The 11,117-nt window shown below is 42.5% G+C and overlaps 1 protein-coding gene across 1 annotated transcript; it reads right to left on the reverse strand.

The window, feature by feature from the left end:
- Window positions 1–1,310: 1,310 nt before the first annotated feature.
- LOC105010554 (prolyl 4-hydroxylase subunit alpha-1-like) lies at window positions 1,311–10,609 on the reverse strand. Its single transcript, XM_020047492.2, is given in 15 exon segments — window positions 1,311–1,803; window positions 2,049–2,145; window positions 2,242–2,310; window positions 2,420–2,485; window positions 2,617–2,670; window positions 2,756–2,855; window positions 5,349–5,419; window positions 5,921–6,097; window positions 6,218–6,444; window positions 8,115–8,354; window positions 8,434–8,571; window positions 9,207–9,358; window positions 10,273–10,369; window positions 10,530–10,593; window positions 10,595–10,609. Coding segments are annotated over 15 exon segments (1,638 nt in total). The 3' UTR covers window positions 1,311–1,732.
- Window positions 10,610–11,117: the final 508 nt, after the last annotated feature.

Consider the following 11,117-nt stretch of genomic DNA (forward strand, 5'->3'; position numbering starts at 1 on the left):
TTTTCCCACTTACAAAGCATGTAGAAGTCTGTCATTTTTATCATAGGTACTCTTCAACTGTGAGTGACAGAATCTAAAACCAAAATCCAGAAAATTACATTGTATGATTAAGTAATTAATTAGCATTTTATTGCATGACATAAGTATTTGATACATCAAAAAAGCAGAACTCAATATTTGGTACAGAAACCTTTGTTTGCAATTACAGAGATCATATGTTTCCTGTAGTTCTTGACCAGGTTTGCACACACTGCAGCAGGGATTTTGGCCCACTCCTCCATATAGACCTTCTCCAGATACTTCAGGTTTCGGGGCTGATGCTGGGCAATACAGACTTTCAGCTCCCACCAAAGATTTTCTATTGGGTTCTGGTCTGGAGACTGGCTAGGCCACTCCAGGACCTTCAGATGCTTCTTATGGAGCCACTCCTTAGTTGCCCTGGCTGTGTGTTTCGGGTCGTTGTCATGCTGGAAGACCCAGCCACGACCCATCTTCAATGCTCTTACTGAGGGAAGGAGGTTGTTGGCCAAGATCTTGCGATACACGGCCCCATCCATCCTCGCCTCAATACGGTGCAGTCGCCCTTTCCCCTTTGCGGAAAAGCATCCCCAAAGAATGATGTTTCCACCTCCATATTTCACGGTTGGGATGGTGTTCTTGGGGTTGTACTCATCCTTCTTCTTCCTCCAAACACAGCGAGTGGAGTTTAGACCAAAAAGCTCTATTTTAGTCTCATCAGACCACATGACCTTCTCCCATTCCTCCTCTGGATCATCCAGATGGTCATTGGCAAACTTCAGACGGGCCTGGACATGCGCTGGCTTGAGCAGGGGGACCTTGTGTGCGCTGCAGGATTTTAATCCATGACGGCGTAGTGTGTTACCAATGGATTTCTTTGAGACTGTGGTCCCAGCTCTCATCATGTTATTGACTATGTCCTGCCATGTAGTTCTGGGCTGATCCCTCACCTTCTACACAGCTCTCTGGTCTTGGCCATTGTGGAGAGGTTGGAGTCTGTTTGATTGAGTGTGTGGACAGGTGTCTTTTATACAGGTAATGATTTCAAACAGGTGCAGTTAATACAGGTAATGAGTGGAGAACAGGAGGGCTTCTTAAAGAAAAACTAACAGGTCTGTGAGAGCCGGAATTCTTACTGGTTGGTAGGTGATCAAATACTTATGTCATGCAATAAAATGCTAATTTATTATTTAAAAATCATACAATGTGATTTTCTGGATTTTTGTTTTAGATTCCGTCTCTCACAGTTGAAGTGTACCTATGATAAAAATTACAGACTTCTACATGCTTTGTAAGTAGGAAAACCTGCAAAATCGGCAGTGTATGAAATACTTGTTCTCCCCACTGTATACATTACATAATCTCCTCTAGAAGATCTGTGCTCTAAAAAATTGTATTTGAGTACAAAAATATTCTATAAAGTAGGGAAACAAAGACACAATACTGTGAACACAGAATGTCTTCAATGAATATGTAACAGATGAGAGCACCATGTCAGTTCAAGCACCACTAACACTGTCCAAACGGAAAGCTCCACAACATCCTAGGCTCAGAGAGGCACTAAGTGAAGGGAAGGTGTGATTGAAGGGAGGGAGAAAGAGGAGGAAACGTTGCCCATAAACGCCTGTTCGTGGCCCGTCATTTGCAGCAGTGTTCTCAGGTCCTGGGGTTCAAAGGGAAGGGTATCAGAGGTGAAGGTGCGTGGTTCCTTTCGTCATGCAATCTCAGTCAGGCCACAGGGACGTCGGAACTCCTGCCCTCTTTCGTGGATCCATTTGTTTGATACTGAGAAGGAGTATAGAGATACATGTTAGCTACAAAAGTCTGTTCTCAAAACAAATACAGGTTAAACACGTTACCCCTAATAGTCTCTTCTAGTAAAACATTATACAGTACTTCAGTCTATAATATCAGATGTCCCAACAACTGGTAGACTGACTGTAAACTACAATTACATAATTACATAATTAGAGATTTATTGTGGACGCTTTAACAGTCACAATAGATAACAACAGTCAGAAGGAACTCACCCCACTTGTTCCCCACCAGCACGGGACATGCGGCGTGCCTCGTGCTGTAGTCACCCTCGCCACTGGGAAACAGGTTGTACCAGAACACGGCAGTCCCCTGCAATACGTCACACACAGCAGAGAGTCCTTACAAAAACCGCTGACACAAACAGGCGGCTAACACACACGCTCCTTGCTCAGAAACAGCGGGTACCTTTTTGGGCCATACTGCAGCGCCCACATCTGGGAAAACTGTGGCGCCTCCTGCCGCCACATCACTCATCTAGAACCAAGAGGACCAGAAATAGTTAAATCAGCTACCGTCGTTGGTCGTCACTCAATCTAAAGGACGAATGAATGAACGTATCGCGGGGTGGGGCGGGGTCACTGACATAGAACAGCCAGGTGGCTACTCGGTTTCCGGTCCCCAGCTCTTTAAAGGCATCAGGCTCATCTTTCTGTGGGCCCGAGAAGAGAGAGAGAAAGAGGACAATGTTAACATGACATGACCACTGAGTAAAAACGGCGTACCCAGACATCCTTAATAATGTGTGGACTAACTAAATCAGGGCAGTAGGGCAGTACTCACCCGCCCAAAGTCAAAGTGGGGCTCATACTGGCCTCCCACACCATAGTTCGCAACCTGGGGAAAACAAATTTAAACAATAAATTAACATTTTGTTGTACATTTGAACCATTGACAATCCCCAAAAGATTTTACACTTCACCTGCAACTCTTCTGCTGTGTCCATCTCCAATCCTGTGAGGTCCTCAATCCGCTGATTTATCTGGTCAATCATAGGGTGATCATACCCTGTTAACCAGGCACTGGGACAGAGCAGGGACAAATGGGGCAAGGAAAACAGGTGAAATATGTTGCATTACAGATTGTCACAGGATAATGCTATAGTTACTATAGTATAGTAGTTAGTACTGAGGAATAATAGAGAACCGACATGACATGCTGTAAGCAACTGCCGAACATGAAATATATAAACTATGGTAGATACAAGCATTATCTGTAGATAAGTGACAAAGGAAAGACTTGAGAAAGTAGCCTGACAAAGTCTCCAATCAGGTCCGTGTAACAGTGGTGGGAGTGTATGACGCTTAGGAGTAAGTCATTCAAGTTGTGTTTTTTCGAAAAACATGAATATAATAAATGCCTTATTTGGTTGAACCTTTGATTTGTTTGCAGTCATCACATCTTACAGGGAGTTCTGGACGTCAAAAGGGCTTTGTTGATAACTTAGAGGAACCAGAAAGGAGAATTCCCTTTGCTTTTAGTAAACACTGAAACGCCACACATCCACTCAGGCCAAGTAGTGTCAAAACTCCAATAGAGTGTACCAATCTTACTGGACTGGAGGTCATGGAAAATGTTTTATTTAACTTTATCATCACTATCTTAGATCTCTCACGTCATGGACAATATGTCATAGTTAGGGCAAATGTATGATTTTGCAATATGAGACCTGCAACAGTTAGTAAGAGTTTTATATAAGGGCACCATTTAGTTCAAAGGAAAATGTGCACACATCTGCTCTCAACAGCCCAAAACTTATAATTAGATGCATTTTTCAATCTTTCAGACAATAACACATCTCTTCTTTCCAGTGCTATGAAATCGGTGAATTATTGCAATTCAACCTGATGTATTATTCATTGTTGCCAAGAGCTGCTGGTGTGAATGGGAACTCTCCCACACCACTCAGAATGGTCCATTTCCAACAAGATCACTTAATTACCGATTAGTAGCCTATTCTGCATGTCAATAGGAGTTGAAGGAAGAAAGGATATTCAACTGGTTGTTCAGTGAAGATTCTGGTCATTTTAACTAAATCTACTTTGTCATAGATCAACTGATATATTCTAGATGTGTATGCTCATACCATCTACTGGCTGATTTGGTCCCCCTTTCTAATGGACGAGCCAAGTCCGTGTGCATGTTTGTGAGTGGGGGGAGACAACTAAGGATTAGCTGATAGAAGCCTGAGATGTCATTGGCCCTGTCTGCAGAGAAACTATTTGGCCTCAGCATCGAGAAGCCAGAATGAGAACATTCCTCGGACTGTAGAAGAGTAGCATAGAAAATGGCAGAAAATGGTGGGGAGGGTGGGAGTACTGACCCAAATACCAAAACTGGACTGGATTTTTGGGGGATACAGGTTATGTTGGTATGGGATGGAATAAACAAAAGAGGAGATGTGCATTATTTCCTAATGCATTATTTCCCCTTACCTCTTGGAGACTCTGTACAGGGCTGTGGTGAGTTTCCCAGTTAGAGGGTCATGCACTGTGGCACGCTTTAGCTACTTCCCCAGACACAAGGGAAAACAAGGAAAGAAACGAGACAGAGAGAAAAGACAAAAACAAAATGATCGTTGTAATCAGGGGAATTGGAAATGAAAGAAACAGAGAGAGAAGGAGACTCCATCAGAATTGGTCCATATTATTCTCATTGTAACCTGTGCCAGGGATTGTTTCAGAACCAGTCCTTTACCCAAAGCTAATCCTAAGTTTCACCAGGTTTCTCTAGTATAGGAGAAATCTTAACTAATGATTACTTGAACAGATGATCTGTGAAGAGCACTGCTCTAGACACACCCTTAGTTGGCTAAAACTATGCTAACTACTGTTGTTAACTAGCTTATATTGTTACAAATGTTATTGTCCCTCGTCACTGGGTGAAAATCCAAAGCAGAATCCCGTTTTCACTATAGACAGGACCGTAGAGTAAATTATATTTTGGGATTGCAAAAAACAAATATGAATGCATATTGAAAACACCAGCAAAAAAGAAGAAACGCATATGAGGGCATTTCACACAAATTCTCTACTATAATTGGATTTAAAATGCTCATGTGAATAAACTGCATTGTCCTCCAATAACATAACAGCGTATTTTAATGGGTGTTAGCATTCTAGATAGCAACACATGCATTCAAAATAGGTTTTTGCAAAGACCTGAAACAACCTAAAAACAATTTGGGCAATAATTAAAACATTGATCTTTACTATTGACACTAGAACCTGATGTTTTTATCATCTGATGTATGATGTAAGGAAGTCTGTGTGGGAGTGGGTGTTGGTACACAGTCAAAAAATGGTGGTTCTGCAGAGGGGTTTCCCAGCCTAGGTGTTTGAAAGTTGGGAGGAATATGGACCAAACTCAAACATAATTACGCCAGCAGAAGGTGTATGAGGAAAGGGTTGAAGTGGGTGAAAATGGAGCGGGAGGGGGTCACGTCTGCCCCATCTAGCTCCACCCATCCTCTCAACCCCTTTCTCTGGCACTGCCTACACCTGGCTTTGACTTACCTTTTGCTGATCCTGTAGGGGGCAGTCTCGAGCACACCAGTGATAGGGTTGGATATGGTGGCCCGGCGAAGCTGTAAGCCAGGGACAGGGGGTTTACAGGGTACCCTGACACCACCCTTGTCACCCGCCTCCACCCCTCAATAACCTTTATTCTGCATGTGCCAAAAGGGCTCAACCAACCTCCACCACCATTTACAATACACCCCTCACCACACAATAAACATTATTCATCCTGCCTAACCATTTATTACAATAGAAAAATGCAATCAATGGGGGGAAAAATTTTTTTTCATGGACGCAGGGCAATGGCCATCAGATCAACATAGAGTGCAAAGACCTCTATGAATGACCTGAAATTGTGCCTCAAAATCAGTCAACAGACATTGACCAAATCAATACATTCTGTGTCATGATGCAGTATATCTAGTTATGTCCTTGACCCTGCAGAGACACAGCAGCAGCCCTTCAGATACTATATCAGTATAATCTGTGTGGCAATGAAACACTTATACAGGAAACCCTTCATTATTGAAATATAACATACACACACTCTCTCATAGAGAGAAACTCACCTTAGGCAAGGCCAGCTCTTTGATCTTCTCAATCTCGCTGTGAGAGATGATGTCATGGTACCGGACGATGTAGGGCCGGTCCCACTCATCCTCCTGCTTGGCCGGACTCAGCAGGTAACTGGGGTTACCGTTGTTGGTGTAGTAACGACAAAAGAGCCGGCTCTGTCTGCGATTGGTCTGTAAAGAAAAGATGGGTGTGGTCAGTAAGACAAGGACATCGGATAACTACAACATGTACATGTAACAGGTATACTCGTACACATGAGCGCCGTCTTTCACTGTCTGAATCTCCCTTACCATCTTGACACCTTCTCCGCGACACAACATTTCATACATCTTTCTCTCTGGGACGGGCTCCTTGAAGGCCTTTTTCTTGGAGGCATCACTTGGCTGCCTCTTCCTTCGCTTTTTGTCTTTGTCCTCAACCTGGGCCTTCTTGGCCTCATCAGCCTGGGCCTTCCTCTGCTTTATCAGTTGAAACTCAAAGTACTTCAGGTTGCCGTTGGCCCGCTGGTGATCCGGGTCTGGAGCCAGGAGAGAGCAGAGTGTGAGGTGAGAGCGGTGTGTGAGGAGAGAGTGGAGTGTGAGGAGAGAGCGGAGTGTGAGGTGAGAGCAGAGTGTGAGGAGAGAGCGGAGTGTGAGGAGAGAGCGGAGTGTGAGGATAGAGCAGAGTGTGTGGTGAGAGCGGAGTGTGAGGTGATACTAACGCACGTGCAGTAACAACACAAGAAAGACTCCTTTTTAATAGTCAGTCAGCTGATTATCTAGATTTCTAACATTAGACACACTTACACAAGTTAAAAGCTGTTGCTCAGTGATTCACCTGGAAGACATCATTCACATCATTCCCTCAGCTATCGTTTATTTCAGGTCATTTAGTGTACTCATGTTCCCTCTTTTACTCTAACTTTGTCCTTTGTTTGATCCCTATTAAAGGTCCCATGACATGCTACTTTTGTAGGCTTTAATATAGGCCATAGTGGTCCCTAGTACTGTATCTGAAATCTTTTTTCAAAAATTCAGCCTTGCTGCAGAATTATAGCCACTACAATACAGTCACAGAATGAGCTTCCTTCAAACGGCCCGTATTGGTGTCTGTGACTTTAAATTTTAATGAGGATGAAAAAGGCGGGGCAAGGTGGTGGGTGGGCGTGGCCTTTACTATCTTGCGGCAAAGGTAACGTGCATGTTTACCGGTATGTCTGGATCATATTGCAATGGCACGAAGACACATTGAAGCATTTCAGTTTGACCCAGAATCTGATCCAGATGGAGAAGCAACGGATGAAGAAGTTGCAACTCAGCGCCTCCAGAAGGATGTTTCCGAATGGTTAGTTAAAAATATTATGTCTATATGATACTTTGTTAGGATGTCTGATTATCATGTAAGTTAAAGCTAAAGCTAATCTGCTTTTGCCTTTTCATGTTTCTCTGATTTGTGATGATTTTAAAGCTGTGTTAGCATCTATATCAGTAAATATTCTAGTTTAGAGAAGAGGGTTTTTTTAAATGTAAAAATTCTCCCTTCATATCATGAAGTCACGTTACACAAGATATATAAAGCTTATATATTTATGTGCGCGCAGGAGTAAATAATTTTGTTGTGTAACATTATGTACATAGTCGTCGGTGAAATGTTTGCCACAGACATGCAAAACTTTGGGAAGCTGTGTCGGCGCTTTTCCGGAGAAAATTAAATCATTCCACTGGTTCTTCTGTGGCATGTACGAAGGAAGTAAAAAAAGGCTTCGTTGCTCATCTCTACATCCTATTACTGAGCAATTATTGTGTTTCCTTCGCTCAAAAGCCATGATGCCCCTCCTCGTCGCGTAGACAAATTGAAGTCGCGCTCACACACATGTGTGCCTCACACCTGGCTCTATTTAAATTCTTTCTCTGGGCGGGCAAAGCAGAAAAAGGGGAGTTACCATGGGAGTTAACAATTTCTCCTTGCGACGTCACAAAGAGACGGGTCCAGATCAGCCTGTTTGATTCTCCGTTTTCTCCAAGTCAGAGAAAGATAGAAAATGCTCAATTTACACCGAATGGAATTTTTAGAAAATTTGGGACCATATATAGGCTAGGTGAACTCATATTAATGTTAAAAAACCTCACAAAATGAAAATTTCATGTCAGGGGACCTTTAATTCCTGCTCGGTGCATCTAATTAATCTCCTAAAATACGGTAACTCACCAATTCTAAGCAGCTTCTTGGTGAGCTCCAAGGCCCTGCCTAGGTCCCCCTGCTGGTAGATGGCGTAGCTGAGGTAGTCCAACACAGTGACTTTGTCCACCGTGGACTCCTCTCCTTCTTCTAGCTGCTTCAGGGCCTGCTCCATCCACAACTCTGTGTGGTAGTAGTCCACCTCAGAGTATGCAATCTTTCCCAGCTCAAAGCAGTCCTCCACTGTCATTAAGCTCTTGTGCGTCACTCCTGTGGATGGCTGAGTGGTTAGAACGGTAAACATTACAAATGGGCTAAGTTGGGTCTCAAGGGTTCCCTAACCTCTTACCCGGCAGGTCTCCTGTAGAAATGGTGTTGGTGTCTAATCTGTAGGTGTCCTGCAGTCTGAGCAGGGCTTTGGCTGCTCCCGTCTGGTCCTCATCTGTAGGGAAGTGTTGCCTCTGGAGCGTCAGGTTAGAGATGAAGCCTGAGAGAATAGAAAGATGTCTTCAAAAGAGGGCCAGACTTATGCCAAACGGTTGTCGTCAAAGCAAACATATTCTATAATTATTTCACATGCTTTCAAGATATGTGACATGGATTTTATCTTAGTTTAAAATTATGCATTCATAATTGTGGTAAAAGGGCTTCTATGTACCTGGTACAATTTTCAAATATCCAGGAAAAAAAATAACTGCCACATACATTGTCTGGCAGAAAATGCTTCTAATATAAACCCCCAGCAACACACTTCACCTATCACAAAACCTAATGTGAAAGATGTTTAGAAGGATGATATCTTCCTTCTGTTGAGTTTGAGCTCCCCAAACAATTGACTAGAGAAGAATGAACCAGCTACAGATCAGTGCACTTTTCACTTAAATATATATTATAACTAGTAGACACCCACACCATTCTATTGTTGGTGTACCGGTCACCAATCCATAGAAACAGTGCTTTTCAACAATTAATTAGCAGTTTCTGGAAGAAATTTTACTTGGATAACACCTGAGAGAGCTTGATCTGGTGTGATCTGGGTCCAAGGCAAACATTGCAGAAAACCTATCTGCTGTTGCTGCTCATCCCTGGTAATGTGGTCCTTTAAATGTCATGATGTCTAACCTTCTGCGCTGTCCTTCAGCACCAGGTTCTCCAGGTTTCCCCATTCTGTGTTTAGCCTCTTCATAAGTTTAAAGGCATTGACCGGGTGCCCCAGGAATCCTTCTGGGTCCTGTGTTGCCGTGGCTGACAACGTGTCCATCTTCTCTGCCCACCTGAGAGGGTTTGAATGACATACTTGTTTTACTGAACTGACAGTGCCAAATAAATCCCACAAGGACATTAAATTAAGGACAATTAAACTTTGTTATATGAGGGCCTTTCGCCAATTCCCGTGATAAAGAAGGCTATTTCCTTCTTATGGGTTTAAACAAGCAGTTTAAATTAGGATATGGTTAAGAGAAAGGGGGTCCATTTTGAATGGGAATCACTTTGTTCCATCAATAACAGAGATTCCTGAAGTGTGTGTGTGTGTGTGTGTGAGTGTGTGTGAGTGTGTGTGTATTTGTGTATGTGTGTGTGTGTGATGGAGAGAGAGATCCATATGTTTGTGCACATGTTTCAACCGGTCCCCCCAAAACTAGTACAACCTGAAACAGTTTAAGCACAGGATTACAGGTTAGGGCTAGGTTATATACATATAGGCATATGTCAGGTTAAGTTAAGACAATGTCAGGTTAATGATAAAATAAGGTTTAGAGTTAGGGCTAGATTACACAGGCATAATGTACATGTCAGGTTAATGATAGGTTAAGGCTTGGGGTTTGGGCTAGATTACATATAGGTATAATGTGCATGTCAGGTTAATGATAAATTAAGGCTTGGGGTTTGGGATTTAGGATAAAGGTTTGGGGTCAGGGATTAACATTCTGAGTTCTGGGTTAGATCTGAAACACAGACATTTGTGATCCCAGTTTTACCAGTAAGTTCCCATTAAGTAAAATCTCACAATTTGGTCCTTGCAAGGTATTTCAGGCAGTGGTTAGGTGTTAGGATTAGGTGTTAAAGTTAGATTATGTTTGGGCATAAATGTTAGGTTACTGAGGTTAAGGTTAGATTCATTTTATGATTAGGGTTATGGAAAATACTGAATCATTTTCTCCACAGGTATAGGTGTGAGTACACTCACTGTTTGACCTGCTTCAGCTTCATCTCCTCTACCATTATATAATTTTTCAGTGAAGTGACTAAATCTTTCTCTGTGTACAACAGATCTGTCATCTGACCTAAGGGAGAAAAATAGACACAAACAAAATGTATTTAAAGTTCATTTAAAATAATCAACAAAGAGATAAGGAATACATTGAGTTATGTATCAGCCTATTGTTGAAGTCATGGAATGGGTGCCAAAACAAAAGGGATAGCATCCAAATAAAACAGTCTTACCAATGGACGTGTAAAAGTCACTGTAGGCTGAGAAAGTCTGGAGCAAGCAGCTCAACACCAGTACACAACCCCCACACCATCGCTCCATATTTGACATACTGGGAGGAAGAAAGAAAAATGGAGATGAGTCAAATGCCAATGAGTATAATCTATACTGTAGCCCACTTATGTATTCCCCCTGAGATTCTTTAGACTAATCTGACAGATGTCAAACAAAACATTTAACTGCAGCTGTTCTGCTACTGGTATATAGAACTACATCAAGGGCTCTATGTGGGGTGTTCTCCCTATATAATTGAGAGACTGAAGGTGTTTCATCTATAATAATGAGTCGCACCGGTATTTTTTAAATGTTGTGCTGGAAAAGTCTGGCCTACAAAATGTATGTGTTTTGCAGATAGTATTGTGTTTCACAGACTGCTTAATCGCACTAGTGGCAGGTAGAAAGTTGTCCCTGTTCAACAGAGCCACTGAACTTGTCTTAATCATCCTATCAGTCATTACATTGCAGGAAAGCCCGGCTGACTAATTTCCTCTGGCTTTGTAAAGACTATAGCCTGAGGGAAGCCCAACTAATTATTTTGGGTG

This window comes from Esox lucius, chromosome 6, assembly GCF_011004845.1.
Source record: "Esox lucius isolate fEsoLuc1 chromosome 6, fEsoLuc1.pri, whole genome shotgun sequence".
Classification (NCBI taxonomy): domain Eukaryota; kingdom Metazoa; phylum Chordata; class Actinopteri; order Esociformes; family Esocidae; genus Esox; species Esox lucius.